Source organism: Enhydra lutris, unplaced genomic scaffold (genome assembly GCF_002288905.1).
Source record: "Enhydra lutris kenyoni isolate GAN:26980312 unplaced genomic scaffold, ASM228890v2 scaffoldscaffold9, whole genome shotgun sequence".
NCBI lineage: Eukaryota > Metazoa > Chordata > Mammalia > Carnivora > Mustelidae > Enhydra > Enhydra lutris.
Genome location: NW_019154093.1, coordinates 66332136 through 66352722, shown reverse-complemented (window position 1 = coordinate 66352722; position 20587 = coordinate 66332136). Strand labels below are relative to the sequence as shown.

General features: G+C 35.3%; 1 protein-coding gene across 1 annotated transcript in view; it reads right to left on the bottom strand.

Moving 5' to 3' along the window:
- LOC111143026 (solute carrier family 30 member 7) overlaps window positions 1-20587 on the bottom strand; it is a 99095-nt gene that overhangs the window by 69887 nt on the left and 8621 nt on the right. Inside the window, exons 3-6 of the mRNA XM_022496442.1 lie at window positions 12906-13019; window positions 8680-8767; window positions 7856-7982; window positions 614-757 (exon numbers count right to left, since the gene is read on the bottom strand). Coding sequence (XP_022352150.1) covers window positions 614-757; window positions 7856-7982; window positions 8680-8767; window positions 12906-13019 — 473 coding nt within the window. The remainder of the gene's footprint in view (window positions 1-613; window positions 758-7855; window positions 7983-8679; window positions 8768-12905; window positions 13020-20587) is intronic.

Sequence of the window (20587 nt, the reverse complement as noted above, 5' to 3'; positions counted from 1 at the left end):
CTTACAGTTTCTCAAAAAGTTAAAAATGGAACTACCATATAATCCAGTAATCACACTACTGGGTATTTACCCAAAAAATACAAAAGCACTAATATGAAGGGATATATGTACCATTATTTATTGCATCATTATTTATGGTAGCCAAATTATGGAAGCAACCCAAGTGTCCATCCATAGATGGATAAAGAAGACGTGGAAGGGAAGTATCAGGCAATATTTACCAAAAATTACAATGAAAATGTGCAAAACTGAAAACCCCTGTTGTATTTTTATAAGTCTATATGTAGTACAAAAGGCCTTATCGTACTTCAAAAAATTATAATTTTCATTTGCTAAAATGTAATTGTTTCTCATTCACTGACACTGATTTAAAATAGTGGCACACAGTGTAATGTAGTCACTGAAAAAAAGCTATATCCATGGCATTATACTGAGTTAATTTCATTATATACTAAACATGAATTAGCCCTGGGAACCATTTAGTCTGATTCATTAGAAAGGCAGTTGATTACAAAACCTTTTCAAGAGACTCTTTCAACTAAGAGAGTAATCTATACAAAATTTCTGTGTATTTGGAAGGCTGTCCATTTGAAAATATTTTGGCTGTACTCACCATGAGAATGAAAGTGCCCGTGCCCATGAGCATAATCATGACTATGTGCAGCACCGTGTTTCAATTCGTGACTATGGCAATGATCCCCATGGCCATGTGCCTGATCCAGAACACCATTAAAAAGGGAATGACTGTGTCCATGGCCTAAAAAGTAGTTAGAACAAAAAGTATGTAAAAACATATTATGAAAATGGTTACAATAATACTGACATTAGTGAAAAGAATTAGCTTTAAAGAGAGATTCAATTAAATATTTACTTGTAAAAAGTGTTACAGATTCATTAAAACTGACTGAGTTCCTACCATGGAATATGGGAAAGAAATGAAATATGGACGGAAGTGGTAGACTTTACTAGAGATGAAAATAAGTGAGAAGTACACAGAAATATTTAGAGATTAGATAATGTTACTCATTCATTCAGAAAATACCTATTTGGAAGATACTATGTTATAGGCACTGTTCCTATAAGGCACTGGGGATAAAGCAGTGAAGAACACAGATAAAAATCTTAGCTAAAACTTTGTGAAGTACTATTATATATATAATCAAAGATGAAACAAAATGTATGCATATGGTCACTTTGAGACAGAGGCAGGGAAGCCACTGTATTTGATAAAAGATCAGCAGAATTACATTATAGCAAGTAGAATCTTTAGAAAAAACAAAAACAAAATAATGCTGAATCCTCTGTCCATAGCAGACCTAAAAAGTATTAAACCACCAAAGAAACATCTTATACAAGATATTCCAAAGCACAGAAAAAGATCAGATGTTACCCAACTCAAAAACATCACTAATATTCACAAAAATCCTAAATACCAGTAAACCAAATCCAGTATTGCATTATATGAAAAATCATGAATAAGGGGGAGATCAACTCCAAAATGGTAGAGAGGTGATACTGGCAAATTAGCTCTCTCTCTAAAACAACACAAATATAAGGGACACATCTAAAAATTAACCAGTTCAGAACTCTGGTAATTAACCAAAACCAGAAAACAAACTAAAAAGCACCCATCCAAGATGAATTGATGAATGTCAAAGAGACACTGAAAACTGTACACCAAGATAAAAATAATTTACCATATATAACAGAACTTGACTAAGATTAACTGGTGACTTCTCCATAAAAACGATGGAGGTCAAAAGCCAGTGGGATGACAAAATCAAAATGTTAGAAAAAGACTCAACCAAGAATTCTAAATTCAACTCTCTCCATTAAAAATAAAGGAGAAATAAGATATTACCACATAAACAAAAACACTACCTGCAAATGAAATGAAAGAACACTAAATAGTAACCAAAATCCACACAGAGAAATAAAGAGCACTGGTAAAGGTAATTATGACAGAGGATAAATGTATTTTTAAATTTGTGACTTGTTTCTTCTCCTGCATATTTTGAGAGACAACTGCATTAAGTAATAATTATAAAACCGTACTGATGGACATCATAAAAACACACAATTTGTATGACAATAATAGTACAAAGAAGGGAGGTGAACAGAGAAGTATATTGGAGCAAAGGTTTTGCATATTACTAAATTACTATTAATCTGAACTAAACTGATTTAAATTAAGATGGTACTTGTAATCCCCAGGACAACAATTAGGAAAATATTCAAAAATACATAGTAAAAGAAACAAGAGAATTAAAAGGTATAATAGAAAGTATCTACTTAAAAACAGGAATCAGGGAATAGAGTAACAAAAAGAACAGAAGATAAAGAAGACAAATATTATAATGGCAGATGTAAATCTTACCTTAATAGTAATTACATGAGATGTAAATTGTTTAAATTTCCCAATCAAAAGACAGAGACTGTCAGAATGGATTAAAAAAATATGATCCAGTTACATTTTGTCTATAGGAGACATACTTTAGAGTCAAAGACATAATAAACAGGTTAGAAGTAAAAAGACAGAAAGAGAAATACACCATGCAAGCAGTTAAAAAAAAAAAAAAAAGAGCTGGAATGGTTATCATACTATCACCCAAAATAAACTGTAAGCCAAAAATTACTTTAAGAAAAAAAGAACATATATAATAACATGATCAATCTATCTGGAAGATATGATGATTATAAACATATTGCACTGAACAACACAGCTCCAAAATGCACGAACCAAAACCTAAAATAACTGACTGAAAAAATATACAATTCAACAGTAACAGCTGGAGACTTCAATACCTACTTTTAATAATAAATAGATAACTAGGCAGAAGAGCAACAAAAAACTAGAAGATTGAACAACTATGGACAAATAAGACCTAACAGACACCTACAGAACACAGCAGAATACATACTCTTCTCCAGCATATATTTGTCCATACAGACCAAACGCTAGGTCATAAAATAAGACTCAGTAAACTGAAAAGAACCTGAAATCCTAAAAAGTGTATCATTTGATCACAATGGAATTAAATTAGATATCAATGACAGAAGAAAAATGAAAGACAAACTCTTAAATAAGAAATTACAAGGGAAATTGAAAAATACTTTGAGATGAACAAAAATGAAATGAAAAAACATGACATACCAAACTTACAAATTATATTTCAGCAGTGCTTAGAAAAATATTTCCCTATGACCAAAGGGGTATTCTTAAAAAAAAAAAAATTGATAAACCTTTAACTAAATTAGCCAATAAAAAAATGGCAGAAGGTACAAATTACTAAAACTGGGAAAAGAGGACTTCACAACTGACCTTATGGAAATAAAATGAATTTTTAAAAAAGACGTACTAAAGTAAACAAATAAGATAATTTAGATGGAATGGACAAACGAACATTCCTAGAAATCAAATCTGAATAGAATTTTAATGAGCAAAAAAAAAAAAAAAAGAAAAAAGAAAAAAAAGAATAATTTAAAAACTTCAAAAAAGAAAAGCCCAGGCCCAGAAGACTTCATTTGGAGCTCTGCCAAAGATTTAAAAAATACCAATACTGCACACTCTTCCCTGTCTACCCCCTTAAAAAAAATAAACAGAAGAGAAAGGAACACTTCCCAACTCATTACATAAGACCAGTATTATCCTGATACCAATGCCAACCAAAGACATCAAAAGAAAACTACAGGCCCAAATTCCTTAAGAATATAGACACGAAAGTTTTCAACAAAATACTAGCAAACCAAATGAAGCAATATATAAAAAAGATAAACTATGGCCAAATTTATGCTAAGAGTGAAAAGGTGATTTAATACCCCAAACCAAGCAATGTAATATGTCGTCTTAATAGAATAAAGGATAAAAACAAATTGATCATCTCAAAAAATGAAGGAGAAATTTGTGACAAAACCCAATACCCTTTCGTGATAAAAAAAACAAAAAAACCAAAACAAAACAAAACAAAAAAAACCTAGTAGACTAGGAATAGAAATGAACTCCCTCAATCTGATAAAGGGCAATTCTGAAAAATACAGGGCTAACATAGCTAACATCATATTTAATGAAGAAGAAGAAAGCTTTATCCTAAAGTCAGTAAAAAAAAATAAGGATATCCTTTCTCACCACTTTCTATTTACTGAAATGTACGGTACTGAATGTATGTACTAAAGTAGGGCGCCTGGGTAGCTTAGTTGGTTAAGTGTAGGACACTTGGTTTTGGCTCAGGTCATGATCTCAGGGTCATGGGATGGAGCCCTGCCTTGGGCTCCATGTTCGGTGGGGGGGGGGGGGAGTGTCTGCTGGAGATTCTCTTTCTCCCTCTCCCTCTGCTCCTCCCCCCACTCGCATGAGTGCATTCTCTCTATCAAATAAATAAAAAAAAACCTTTAATATTGTACTGAAACATCTCATTAGGGCAATTAAGCAAGGAAAAAAATTCAGATGCAAAAGGAAGAAGTAAAATTATCTCTATTTGCAGATGACATGATGCCAAAAAATTCTACAGAATCCACTAAAAATGTATTAGAATGTTGAACAACTTCAGCAATGTGGCAAGATGCAAGATCAATATCCAAAAATGAACTGTAACCCTATACATTAGTAAAGAACAATAAAAAAATGAAATTAAGAAAGCAATCACATTTACAATTAGCAACAACAAAAAAAGCCTAATAAAGTTAACAAGTGTGAAACATGTACACTAATAATAATAAAACATGTTGAAAGAAAATAAAGAAGCTATAGCAAATGGGAAGGCATCCCATGTTTATGGATCAGAAGACTTAAAATTGTGGGGCGCCTGGGTGGCTCCAGTGGGTTAAGCCTCTGCCTTCAGCTCAGGTCATAGTCTCAGGGTCCTGGGATCAAGCCCTACATCGGGCTCTCTGCTCAGCAGGGAGCCTGCTTCCCCTCTCTCTCTGCCTGCCTCTCTGCCTACTTGTGCTCTCTCCCTGTCAAATAAATAAATAACTTAAAAAAAAAAAAAGAAGACTTAAATTGCTAACATGACAGTACTTACCAAATTGATCTACAGATTCAATACAATTTCTATCAAAATCCCAACTGCCCTTTTTTGCAGAAATTGGTAAGCTGATCTTAAAAAAATTTTTTTAAAGATTTACTTTAGAGAGAGAGTACACACGCACACATGGGAGTGAGCAGAGGGAGTGAGCAGAGGAAGAGGAAGAGAGAAATTTAAGCAGACTCTGTGCTGAGCAGAGCGCGGGGCTTGATCTCATGACCCCAACTGAGGTCATCACCTGAGCCTAAACCAAGAGTTGGATGCTTAGCCAGATGCACCATCCAAAAGCCCCTATATGGAAATATATATAAGTAAAATAATCTTAAATTAGTAAGGAATAGGTAAAATTATCTTAAAAAAGAAGAATAAAGTTGGATAACTCCTATGTTCCAATTTGAAACCTACCTCAAAGGTACATTAAACAAGACAGTAGAGTACTAGCATAAGGATAAACATATAGATCAATGAAATAGACTTGAGAGTTCAGAATAAACTCTCACATTCATGGTCAACTGATTGTTGACAAGAATGCCAAGACAATTCAGTGGGGTGGGGAGGGATAATCTTTTAAACAAATGGTGCTGAGACAACCAGAAATCTATATATAAGAAAATGATAGTGGTCCCATCCCTCACACCATATATAAAAATTGACTGAAAATGCATCACACACTTAAATGCAGACCTAAATGGATACATTTTAACCATAAAATTTAAGGATAGTTTCTTAAAAGAAATCTATCAATGTAATTACAAATTTTAAATTGACTAAAGAGAAAAAATGATTACTTCAGATGCAGGAAGAAAAAGTAATATCCTTAACTTGATAAAATAGTTTCATTAGAAGCAGACCATAAACATCAGACCAAATGGTAAAATTTCAGTAGCATTCTTCATTGACTTAAGAAGAATGCACATTAAAGTCATCTGGAGAGCATTAAAACATGCTGATGTTTGGGACTTCCTCCAGAGATTCTAACAAAAATGTTCTGGGATAAACCTGGGCACCAGCATTTTTTTAAGTTACTCGGGTGATCATTCAGGGACACAAGGATACAAACCAAGTATATCTAATCAACACTGTGCTAGAGGTCCTGGTTATGCAATAAGACAATCAGGAATAATAGTTTTTATTCCTAATTGTAATAAAAACATTCAATTACCTAAAAATGAACTGACCGAAAAATACAAAGATCTTTATCGAAATAGCTAAGACAATTTAGTAAAAGACATAAAAATTCTTTTATGCATTCCCAGTCAAAATCCCAAAAAGATTTTTCATACAACTTGACAAGCTGATGAAAAAACCAGTTGAGCAAGATAAGCCCAAACAACTTTGAAAGGCAATTTAATATAGGCTAAAAGTGTTCTTTTACCTCAATGGGGTAAAAGGCAGGTTAATAATTGGTGCTTGGAAAACTGCTTATTCACACTGAAAAAAAAACAAAGTTAAGTCGTAACTCACCCCATTATGAAAACAAATTACATACAGATGAAGGAACAAAATGGATGAAGAAAAAAACCCTGACATTTTAACAGTATTAAAATATGAGTATATGTTTATGACTTGGGAATAGGAAACTTCTCAAACAAAGTAGAAAACATACCAGAAAAAAAGTAAGACAGAAACACTAAGAATACATCCAAATTAAGAAACCCTATATAAAAGTTTAAAGATAAGCCATAGATTGGGAAAAGATGTTTGCAACACAAAAAACAAATGATTAGTATACAAAATATATAAAAATTATTATAAATGGATTAACAGGAAGACCATAGAAAAACAAGCAAAAATAAATAGACAATTCTAGGAGAGGAAAAACTTGAGTGGCCTAAAAACACAGAAAGATTTTCAACCTCACTACTAATCAGAGAAATAATAAATAAAATGAGATAACATTTTTATCAAAGTATTAACAAAACAGTGTTAAAGCCATAATAGTAAGTTTTGATGTGAATGGAATGAAATCAGTACTGGCATTCATTGCTGGGGTAAATGTGGATGAGCCATTTTGGAGGGCAATTTGCCATTGTCTATTGAAACTAAAAAACTGTGTTTCCTGTGTTCCAGCAACTCTACGTATATTCCAGCACACTGCAATTCAAAGAACTTTGTGTGGTGATAGACATGTTCCACATCTGCTATCCAGTATGATAGCCCTATGTGGCTTCAGAGCACTTGAAACATCACTAGCGTAATTGAAGAAATGAATTTTTAATTTTATTAAATTTAATTAACCATAATTTAAATTTAAATAGCCACATGTGACTAATGGCTACCAAATGGGTCAATACAGCTTTTGAAAAACACTTGCACATGTTCACAAGGATATGCTTCATGTGGAAAGAACTTTAAAGTCTATATACAGAAGACCAGTTTAAAAAAGCCATCGTATCCCACACCATGGAGCTTTATGTTCACAAGAGAAGGCAGACTAATGTATACCAAATAGAAGGATCTCAAAGACAGAGGGTATAATGAATCATACCCACATACACTCTAATTTTTAGGAACTAGATTTGTTTTGTGGTTTTTATGTTTATTTGTTGGTTTCATATAAATGGTGTCATACTAAACAGATCAGCTGCAGGGTTCTGGAAGAATCCACACTAAGCTGAGAACATGTATAATCCTGAGATGGCACTCAGAGGGAAGAACATGGAGAAGGGGGAGTGATGGTTCAGGAAGACATTAATAAAAGTCTATTAACATATTATTTTTTTCATTAAAAATAAACATAGGCTTTAACTTTAAAATTTATCAATTTTCAAAAATGACAATTATGAGGGAAAAGAGAAAAATGAAGAAACGTAGTGTTCTAACCATCATACCAGAGCCATGAGAATGTCCATGACCTCCATGCTTGAAAACAAATATTCCTACTAGGTTTACCACAAACCCAAGAACTGAAACAAGAAGCAGTCTCTCATGGTGTACATCGGGAGGGGCTAATGCTCTCTAGAAAACACATAATACAAACAAAGAGCATTGATATAATTTCTGATTGATCAATTGGTAAAAACAAAAAGCAATCTTTAAAAATTTATTATTTTCAAAATTAAAAGCATTCTAAAAATATATGCCAAGACAGTTTATAGGGAAAAAACAAAAACAAAACAAAGTGCTCACTTACTGTAGACAAGGTAATAATTACTATTTTTAAATATTTAAAATATTTAAATAAATAAAAAACCAGATATTTAAAAGCATGACTATTTCATCTAAAACCTCTCTCTCTTTGGTATCTTAAATAATATTGCCATTCATTTTAAGTTCACTGATCTTTCAATTTTCTCTTTCCGTTTTTTTATTGTACCAAATATTAAAGATTCACCTGCAAAACTCTCAGGTTCTTTTTAAGAACTCTTTCCAACAGACCTCACTATCCAGATTGTGCTTTTAGTTTTCATAGAGTCAACACTTCATTCATAGCCTATAAAGCACTATCATTTGGTTGTTTTCAATTTCAAGTAGTTTCACATATACTTAATTTTTTCAACTATTTTATAAGCTCCTTTAACATAATATTTTACCTAACCCAAGACTGTCCTCAATAATTAATAGCATGAAAGAGCTCTGTAACATGTACCTTTAGTTCATAAACATTTTCATTATAGAAATGTAATTTAGTGAGTCTAATCATTATTTACAATACCTCAACTCCTTCTGAGAAAATAAAAAAAGCAGTGAAGATCAAAAATAGGCCATTGACAAAGCCAGCCAGAACTTCCGCTCTAACATACCTAAAGAAGAGCAAAGCAAACAACTGAATTATTATTTCTTAAAAATTAAATAATAAATTTATACATATTCAGAGGTTCTAAACCATATTTATATGGTTATAAGCAGCCAGCAAAGTTCTAGTATTTATAGTAGAATGTGTTTTATTCTACATATATTGTAGAAATGAGGAAATGAATTTAATTATAATGAATTATGTATAATAGCACAATACTGCAAAATACATCCATTTCTACAAGCCAATAAAGGCCTTCTTAAAATAAGCAGATTTAGAAAGACCTTTCACAGAAATGTAAATCTCAAGTTGCCCCTGGAGAAGGAAAAACTAGACTAGACAAGTAGGCAAAGGAAGGATCTAAAGATAAAAAGGAGAAGAAAAGGACTTGAAAGAGGAGTTTTTCTAACTTACTGGTTGCTTTTTTTCTAAGAATTCCTTACATTTTTTTGTTTTGTAACTTTCTGCTCAAATATTTGGAAAATGGAGCTTTGATCTAGAGGAAAATAAAATTATTTCTGAATTACCCCAGAGATAACTTGAGATTTATATTTCTATCACTCTTTTCTAAGATAAATAAATTAAACAAAAATGTTTCAATTACCTATTTTTACAATCAATTCTAGCTTCACATAATACTCATTAAACTATGTTAAAAATACCTGTCTTTTTCTCCATGGACTTCTGAAGCTTTCTGCTTCCTACCTGCGTGAAGCATTGGGGAAAGATTTTATTTTTTCCATAAGGTACTATTTGGCTTAGTTAAAGTCATCAGAAACAACTTTAACTTGGCAGTTTTACATGTCCTAACATTATTCAAAGGGTGCTGACAGCAGTTAATCACTCTGGTCCTTAAACAATATAATAGGAGAATCAGAAACACTGCTTCTTCTAGCTTTCTATGTCAATTTCTAGGTAATACAATTTTTACTATAAGAACTATGTTTAAAGTAAAAAGAACAAACTCTTTAAAAAGCACTCTATTCAGTCCTGTTGGGAGTTTGCTCTGTCAGTACATTCCAACATAGTACATATTTCTCCACTCAGAAATAATGCATATTTCTACCTTCTAACACATACGAATAAATTAAATTTACATAATATTTGTCAAAGCATATGCCTTTTTATTTTTCAGGAGAGAACATTCATTAAATTCAGCTGGCTTTTCATAGTAAACACTTAGGAATTGATCTAATATATCAGCAGGGTTACTAACCTCAAAATGAAAAGCACTTTCTTTTAGCCCACTCTTCTACTCCCATAGCTAATAACTGATAGAAAGCCTTTTGTCCTTGAGTTCCATTAAATTTCAAGATCAAAGGTAGGAATGTTATCCAGGTGTCTTTTTGTCTCTAATGCCTAGCTTAATAGGTGCTCCATAAATTCTGATAAACTGCTGGGCTAAAGTGACTTAATTAAGCTTAATATATTTGCTAAACTTGGTTGCAGGATTGAAGTGAAAAACGTGAAAACCAGACATACTTGCCTTTACAAATGACTACATTTACTTGAATACAGTGAGTCTTGGAATGAAAACAGCACATTCATGAAAGTGCTATTGCCTAATAAAGTATGATGGTATCTGAATTCTTTAGCCATGGCAAAAAATATACAATGATACATACATACATATAAAGGCATGTACATGTGCATTCATCTACCTTTCAGACATATATTACTTTTATGCTGGCATTGCTATTTCAAAAACAGGAGTGTGACCAGACACGAAGATGACTTTTCTATAAAGAAATACTGAAAAGTCTTCTGCTTCTCATATTCCTCCTGTTACTCTTCTACCAGTCAGTCTGCTGCCATGATCATATTGAACTGGGGGGTTAGGGATTCATCCCCAGGCTTAGCCTATTTGGTGTCACTTTGATGTACTGGTACCTACATTTTACTACTGCTGCTACTTACTACTATAGCAACTATTAATAGTTTCAAATGTTGCATTAGATTTTACTAATTTTTCCCTTCTCAAAAGAAAAAAGCAAACAAGAAGACAAAACAAGAAATAAAAAGGTGGCAAGATTATCACTCTCCTATATTAACTAGTTAGAGTTGAATAGTTAAAAGCTGCTATGATACTGAGGTATTCAAAGCTGTTCCTAAAAACCATCTTAGAATGGGACACTGTGCTTTATAAATAGAAAAAAATAGGTACCCTAAGATTTAAGGTACTGATAATTTTAATTGTCACCTACTGTTTATCCTGAATATTTTTTAAATTTTTTTCTGAAAAATTGTTAAATAAGATATTCTAATCAGATTTTTTATTTATAGTACATATGAATTACTAATTTTCCAACATAAGATTAGAACTTTACATGCAATCTTTCTTTAATGATCCAAAATACACTTAGGAATCTTGTGATTGCATAATGCCATGGAAAATGTTCTCTTCTGAGCTATTTGGATTTATAGATATAGAGATCCCTCACTGTAGTCAATAGAAACAGTATATTAGTGTTTTTTGTCTCACTTTTTATAATCTTACAAAGAGCCACATCACTTTGGGTATACCCAAAATCAGCAAGTTCTGTCACAGAATTTCATCTATCTTTCTTTTGGCACTTGTCACAATGTACGGTTTTTATGGTGTTTTTTACAGTATTGTTTCCTCATTAGAGCACAAGTTCCTCCAAGGCAGAAGCCATCTTTTATTCATCTTTAAAAGTAGCAAAGAGCCAGACTCATATGGGCCCTCGATAAATATCTGAAGAGAACAAGAGCACATACAAGAGAAAGTGCATGCATTCTGGCTTGAGAACAAAAGCGATGGTGGAGAGAAAGAAGAAGCAGTGAGGGAACAAGAGTAAAAGAGAGAACAGGAAGCAGTGTGCATAAGACAGTGGATGTGAGCAGGTAGGACAGAAGGAGAGACACTATAAAGGAAAGGGAACCTTCCGGAAGAAGGATCAGTGAAAAAAGGAACGAGACTGGGGATGGGAAAGAAGAAAGAACTAGGGCTAAGAAGTTGAGAGGGAGGAGGAATAAGAAAGAGCCTGAGAGAGACAGTGGCCGAGGGTAGAGAGAGAGAGAGAAAACAGGAGAAAAAAAAAATAAAAGATGTGTGGGAGAGAGAAAGATAGGAAGGGGTGTGAAAGGCCGAGGAACAGGGAGAGATCATGAGCAGAGGCACAAGGAACTGGAAAAAAAGAACAAGAGAAGGGAGACGGGAGTTCAGGAGAGACGGCAGAGAAGATGAGGATGGAGATGAGAGTAAAAGAGAAAACAGGTAAGAGTGAAGAAAGGAGATAATGTGAGAAAGCACTCACAAGGGAGGGGGACAGAAGAGAAAGAGTCAACAAGTAAGAGGTGAGAGAGGGGAACAGGAAAGAGAAAGAAGGTGGAGAGACAGAGAAGGAAGGTATTACCCCTAAGTGCTGCTTACACATAAATATAATTACACTGCAAAATACTCTATGAACTTGAAAAAGAAAACATTCAGGCAGAGTCAATCAAACACTGGACACTCCACTGCTTCTCCCAATCAGTGATGGCAAAAGGTAAACTCTGCCTCTAAATAATACTAGGCTCAGAAGTGAGACCAGATGTTCCAATATAGTCTCTCCAGCATAAAAACACTCTCCAATATTTGACTAATTATCCAAATTGAGCAAGAGTATGAAAAGAAACATTTTTCATAAAAGCAATGCTTGAAGAGGGTAAATAATATAAAATCATATCAGGAAAAGATAACTTTAAGTCAGTAACAAAATATCCCTCTAAAAAAGAAACATGACCATTTTTATATACTGAAACTTTCTTCTTCTCCCCCCCACCCCCCGCCCAAAATAGGTTAAGAGTTAAGAAAGTTTCCTATCTAGCAAAAAATTTCTCTTAAAATTTTTTGGTAAAACCAAGATGTCCTACCTCTAAGCAAAAGAATGCAAAAGAACTTAGATGCAAAAAAAAGTACATGCTGTAGATTCCAAATAAACACCGTTCCAAAACAGGTAAAACAAATCCACCGAGTTAGGAAGTACTGCACAGGAAGGAACCAGAAGGAGGCAATGGGGGGCAGGCGGGTTAAGGGCTCAAGTTACACAAATGTGTTCAATTTGTGAAAATTCATGTGCTTAAGATTTGTATTTTTTCTGTATTTCTTATGCTTTAAAAAAAAGGTTTTTAAAAAGTCTTACCCATAAGAGAAAGCATCATTATCTCTCCATTTTGAAATAACAGATGCTGCCAATCCAGCCAAAATGGCAGTGCTATCGAAAAACATGTGAAAAGAGTCGGAAATCAAGCCTAAGCTGTAAAAGAACAGACATATTGGCATATTATAATAGTAACCAAATAGTAAGCATCCTTCTCTAAATTCTCTCAATGTCCTTCTGCTTATCAGGAACTAATCTTCTAAAAAGACAACCTTGAAATACCATACATAGAAAAATATTAAGGATAAATTTTAAACACCTAAGAAGGAAATCCTAACAACCCTTGCCCAAGGGGGGTGGAAAAAAAACAGCTTCTACTGAAAGAGGGGTAAAAACAAAGCTAGCTGCTACTGGAGAAGGGGCAGGGTTTTGTCCACTCTCTGGTCACTGGCAGAGGTCAGCTGCCACTGAAAGAGAGAGAGAGAAAAACCCAGCCATCTACTGCTGGGGGCAAGTCTGAAGCCACGTTGGGCCCAAGATCTTACATTGATAAAAAGCAAAGGTCTGCTGCTGTTGGAAGAGGGTAAGACAACTGTTCCTTTTTTTGATAAAAGGCTGTGGGGAGAGGTGGGAGAAGGGGCAGGAACATTAATAATACCCACTCTGGCTCTAAGTATGAAGGGACTGCCTAAAAATAAGGCTCCAGCAGGAGAACCAAATTCTCTCTCCCCTGCAACGAAAGCCTTGACTAGAGTACAAAACAATAGCAATCTATCTGTGAGAGCTGAGTAAGAGCAGAGACTCCCCTGGAGCAAGGTGTGCAGGGCTTGCTGAAAACTGACAGCGGAGCAAGAACACTGAAAAAATCCTCCAGGACCCCAAGCCCTACCCTAAACAGAAGGTGGTAAAAGCCACTCAAAAAATCTGAAGTCAAGGGCGCCTGGGTGGCTCAGTGGGTTAAGCCTCTGCCTTCGGCTCAGGTCATGATCTCAGAGTCCTGGGATCGAGACCCACATCGGGCTCCCTGCTCAGTGGGGAGCCTGCTTCCCCCTCTCTCTCTGCTTGCCTCTCTGCCTACTTGTGATCTTGATCTTTCTCTGTCAAATAAATAAATAAAATAAAAAAAAAAATCTGAAGTCAGTGGCTTGTTGCTAGTCAACTCTTGATCAGAGACTCAAAACCCCCACACTAACGGCCTGACAAAGTAACAGGTGTGCATATTTCTGGGCATCAATACTATTAACCTTTGTCCCTATTATTTTTTTAAACATAAATTTTACCAAACATTTAAAGAACAATAAATACCAATCCCTTACAAACTCTTCCAAAAAAACAGATGATGAAGAAATGCTTCCCAATTCACTGTATAAGAGCAGTATTACTCTCATACCAAAATGCATACCAAAATGAGACAAAAGACACCACAAGAAATGAAAGAGACTAATCTTTCACAAATATACATACAAAAATCTTCAACAAATACTAGCAAATGGAATCTAAGAATATATATTTTAAAAAGTATACACTGTGACCAAGTGGGATTAATCCCAACACTGGAAGGTTGGTTCAATATATGAAAATCAATCAATCAATCAAACACATCATATCAAGAGGATAAAAGACAAAACCACAAGATCATCTCAACAGGTGCCAAAAGAGTTGGACAAAATTTAACATTCCCCTTCATAACAAAAACACTCAACACCCTTGGAATAGAAAGAACTTCCTCAATTCTTAAATGGCATCTACAAAAATCCCACAGCACAATTAATGGCTAATGACTGAATGTTTCCCCCTAAGATCAGGTATAAGATAAGGATGTCCCCTCTCACTACTTCTATTTAACATTATACTGGAGGATCTAACAAGGGAAGTTAGGAGGAAATAAAAGACACCCAGACTGGAAGTGAAGGAATAAAACTATCACTATCTGCAGATGACAGGATCTTATATATATAAAATCTTAAGGACTCTACTAAAAACCTATTAAAATAAATAAGTTTAGCAAGGTTGCAGGACACAGTTATCAACATACAAAAATGAACTGTATTCCTATATAGGAATGATACAAAAAATAAAATAAAATAAAATTTCCATTCGCAATAGCATCAAAAAAAATACAAACACATTTAACAAAAAAGTATAAAATTTATACTCTAAAATATAGAATACTGATGAAAAAATTAAAAAGACCTAAATAAATGGGAAGACATCCATATTTATGGATCAGAAGACAATACTGTTATAATGCCAATACTTCCCCAATTGATCTACAGATTCAACTCACTCCTATCAAAATCCCAGCTGACTTCTTTGAAAAAAGTAATAAGCTGTTCTTAAAATTCATACAGAAAAGCAAAGGTGGAGGACTCAAACTTCCCAATTTCAAAGTTTACTACAGAGTTACAGTAATCAAAACAGTGTGGTGCCGGCACAAAAGTAAACCTATAGAGCAATGGAACAGAATTTAGAATCTAGAAATAAATCCTCACATTTACGGTCAACTGACTTCTGACAAGGATGCCAAGATACAAAGAACAGTGTTTTCAACAAATGCACTGTTACACCTGGAAACCCACATGCAAAAAATGGTTTTTGCCCTTATTTCATACCATACACAAAAATTAACCCAAAATAGATCAAAGACCTACGCATAAAAACTAAAATATTCACCACCTTGGATTGGGCAACAGTTTCTTATATAAATAAGATATCAAAAGCACAAGTAACAGCAAAAACAGAAAACACAGACTGGACATCACTGGAATTTTAAAACTTATGTTCCTCCAAGGACAATAATAACAAAGTTAAAAGATAATGCACATGTGTGAGGAAGTATCTGCCAATCATATATTTAACAAGGGGCTTGTATCCAGAGTATAGGAAGAACTCTTTTTCTGTTTAAAAAAAAAAAAAAATTTTTTTTAAGATCTTATTTATTTATTTGACAGAGACCACAAGCAGGCAGAGAGGCAGGCAGAGAGAGAGGAGGAAGCAGTCTCCCTGCTGAGCAGAGAGCCCAATGTGGGGCTCGATCCCAGGACCCTGAGATCATGACCTGAGCCAAATGCAGAGGCTTTAACCTGCTGAGCCACCCAGGTGCCCCTTAAAATATTTTTTTTAGTAATCTCTACATCCAACATGGGCCTTGAACTCACAACCCCAAGATAAACAGTTGCAGGCTCCACCGTCTGAGCTAGCCAGGTGCCACTATATGAAAAACTCTTAAGACACTTCAAAAAAATAAATAATCCATTTTCTTTTTTTTTTTTTAAGATTCATTTATTCATTTGAAAGAGAGCGAGCAAGCACCAGAGGGAGGGGCAGAGGGAGAGAGACTCTTTTTTTTTTTTTTTTTAAGATTTTATTTATTTATCTGACAGACAGAGATCACAAGCAGGCAGAGAGGCAGGCAGAGAGAGAGGAGGAAGCAGGCTCTCTGCCGAGCAGAGAGCCCGATGCGGGGCTCAATCCCAGGACTCTGGGATCATGACCTGAGCCGAAGGAGAGGCTTTAAGCCACTGAGCCACCCAGGTGCCCGGGAGAGAGACTCTTAAGCAGTCTCTGCACTGAGTGTGGAGCCTGATGCAGTGCCAGATCTCATGACCCTGAGATCACAACCTGAGCCAAAACCAAGGTGTCACTTAACCAACTATGTCATCCAGAAGCCCCAAGATAAATAATCTAATTTTTTAAATGAACAAAGAACCTGAGTAAACATTTCTCCAAAAACGAAACACAAATGGCCAATAAACACATAAAAGATACTAAACATCATTAACTACCTTTCAGGGAAATGCAAATCAAAACAATGAGAAACACCTTCATACCCACACTTTGATAACTAAGTCAAAAAAAATCAGTAAGAAGTGTTGGTGAGGATGTAGAGAAACCAGAATTCTCACACACTGCTGGAATATTATTTGGCAATAAAAATAAATGAATGCTAACACATGTAGAATATGGATGACCCTTGAAAACATCATGCTAAGTACAACAAACCTGCCACAAAGGATCATACATTATGATTCCATTTATATGAAAGGCCAGAGTAGGCTAATATATACAGACAGAAAGTAGATTAGTGGTTGCCTAGAATTAGGGAAATCAGGGGATAAGGGAATTAGAGGGCAATGGCTACAGGTGCAAGGCTTCTTTCAGGGAATAAAACTGTTCTAAAATTTATTGTTGTGATGGTTTTACAACTCTGTGAGTATATTAAAAGCCATTTAATTATATACCTTAAATCAGTGAATTGTATGGTATATGAGTTATCTCAATAAAGCCCTTTTTAAAAAATGATAACTATCTAAGACAGAGATCAGCAAGCTATGGCCCAGATCACCATCTATTTTTGTAAATAAAGTTTTACAGGAACACAGTTACACTCATCCATTTATATACTGTCTACTGATGCTTCTGTGCTATAACAGTAGAATAGAGAAGTTGTGAGAGACCTTATGGCCCTTGAAGCCTAAAATATTCACCATCTGCTGTTTAGAGAAAGTTTGCTAACTACTGGTATAAAGCAAACACAGGTGCACTGTATTGTGGAGTTTCAACACATAAAAGTGAAATGAATGGCAATAAGCGCTTAGGACAGTAGAAAATATAAGTTTTTTTAAAAAAGATAAACATACTTGTGGTAAGTTAAAAATCCATATTATGCATACTAAAGCAACCACTAAAAAAAGTCACTAAAGGAGGGACATAGAATTCTGCACCAACACAAAGCAGATGTTCTGCTACCACTGGAAAAAGAGCAGGAAACTCACTCTCACCCAAGACTATCCACATGTACATAGCAGTTTTGCTTTCACAAGAGGGGCAAAAATGTTGAAAACAACACAAAACATACTCCCAAGGCCAGGTTCACAGGGCCTGCTTAAGACTGAGGCAGGGTTGGGACGCCTGGGTGGCTCAGTTGGTTAAGCGGCTGCCTTCGGCTCAGGTCATGATCCCAGCGTCCTGGGATTGAGTCCCACATGGGGCTCCTTGCTCGGCAGGGAGCCTGCTTCTCCCTCTGCCTCTGCCTACCACTCTGTCTACCTGTGCTTGCTTTCTCCCTCTCTCTCTCTCTGACAAAAAAAAAAAAAAAAAAAAAAAAAAAAGACTGAGGCAGGGTTAAGTTAATGAATGCCCCTCTGCTGTCACTAAAAACCTAGCACTGAGTAGTAAGAAACAGCAGCCTACAGCTTGTGGGGAATACTAGTAGGGAGGGTGGGAATGCCATGAATATGAAGAGAAAGCTTCTGTGACACATGCAAAAACCTAACCCAATAATGGCTTGACAGAAGAGGCATATCTATTTCTAGTTTATAAATACTATTATTTTAATAACCACAGCTTTTTATTCACTATATCCAGACTTTGATCAAAAATTTCAAGATAAAGAATAAAGAGTAAGAGAAAGAACTCACTGTGAATAGATAAAGCAGTCAACAGAACCAGACCAAGATACTGGCTCAGATACTGGAACTATCATCACTATAATTAATATGTTAAAGGATCTATGGGAAAAGGTGAACAAAATGTATGAATTACTGGAGAATTCTAGCAGAAAAATATGAGATTTTTAAAAAAAGATTTATTAATGCAAGAGAGAGAGAAAACATGAATGGGATGGGCAGAGGGAGTGGGAGAGAATTCCAAGCAGACACTGAGCTGAGCAGGGAGCCTGACATGGGACTCCATCTCACAACCTTGAGATCATGACCTGAGCCAAAACCAAGAGTCTCATGCTCAACAACTGTGTCATCCGGGAGACCCTGAAAAAAAAAAAAATTTTTTTTTCCAGATTTTATTTATTTATTTGACAGACAGATCACAAGTAGGCAGAGAGGCAGGCAGAGAGAGAGAGAGAGAGAGGAGGAAGCAGGCTCCCCGCTGAGCAGAGAGCCCGATTCGGAGCTCGATCCCAGGACCCTGGAATCGTGACTTGAGCCAAAGACAGAGGCCTTAACCCACTGAGCCACCCAGGTACCCCGACCCTGAAATATTTAAAAAAAAAGTAAATGGAAGGGCACCAGTTGTTTGGGTATCCAGCTCCTCATTTCAGCTCAGGTCATGATCTCATGGTCATGGATCCAGCCACCAATGAGGGGCTCTGTGCTCAGTGAGGAGTCTGCTGGGGATTCTCTCTCTCCCTTTCCCTCTGTTCCTTCCCCTGCTTCCACATGCACGCATGCACACATTCTCTCTCAAATAAATAAAATCCTTATAAGAAAAAAATTTAAAAAAAAAAGTGAAAATTAAATGGAAATGGGAGAAATAAAAAACAAGGTATCAGTGCTGAAGAATTCTTCCAACTGGTTTATGAGAAGACTGGACACAGCTAAGGAAATAATTCAGTGAACTTGAAGATAGCTCAATAGAAATGTTCTGAAAGCAAGTATATCAACAGCTCAATATTTAAAACTAAGGCATATCAGAGTGGTTAAGAGCACTACTTCTGAAGTCAGAGTACCTGGGTTCAAATCCCAGTTCCACGACTTACTAGTTCTGACAATCTCAAATTGCTTAACTACTTTGCACCCAATTTAGCCCTCCCTTAAACAGGATAATAATAAAAAATGTCATAAATGTTATAATGATTGAACTAGTATCTGTGAAACACTTATCACAGTGCTTGCCACATTAAGGCTATATTAATATTCCTATTATTACCATTATTATTAAATCCCTATATTAATTATTAATATCTCATAATACCTAGTGTTCCCACCATGACCTATAGCTCTTGACAATTTGGCTAGATGCCAGAGCCTTCAGTTATAAGTGCTACAAACTAAAGTGAAAACCATTCCTCACCTAAGTAGAAAAAGCAGTTTTAAAATGTTCTCATAATCTGGAATAATTATAAAATTAGAAAATGAAGTAAAACAATACATTAAAAAATACAATAATTTTTTTAAAAAGATTTATTTATTCTAGAGAGACACAGAGAGAGAGCGAGCGAGGGCAGGCAGCGGGGAGGAACAGAGGGGCAGAGACAAACAGACTCCACACTGAGCGTGGAGCCCCACCTCAGGGCTCAATCTTAGGTCCTGACATCATGACCTCAGTCAAAACCAAGAGTCAGGGGCTTAACTGACTGAGCCACCCGGATGCCCCCCAAAATACAATAATTTGTAAATCTTTCTTTTCTTTTTCTTTTTTTTTTTAAAGATTTTATTTATTTATTTGACAGAGAGAGAGATCACAAGTAGTCAGAGAGTCCGACAGAGAGAGAGAGAGAAGCAGGCTCCCTGCTGAGCAAAGAGCCCGATGCGGGGCTCAATCCCAGGACACTGAGATCATGACCTGAGCCGAAGGCAGCGGCTTAATCCACTGAGCCACCCAGGCGCCCCTGTAAATCTCTTTCAAGTCATCACAAAGTATTTTGGAAAATGTCTTAAATTTTATCTTAAACTTTGTATACCTTATTCAAATATAGATGCATAATACAGTTTAAGCACTGTCTGTACTCATTTAATACCTAACTCAAAGCAGAATGAGAATAAAGGAATAAATAAAGACTAAATAAGAAAACTGATGCCTGAGGAGGACAAAGTAAAGGTTCAATTCTCTCGGATCTGTTATTTTATTTTATTTTTTTAAAAGATTATTTATTTATTTGACAGATAGAGATCACAAGTAGGCATAGAGGCAGGCAGAGAGAGAGGAAGGGAAGCAGGCTCCCTGCTGAGCAGAGAGCCGGATGAGAGGCTTTAACCCACTGAGCC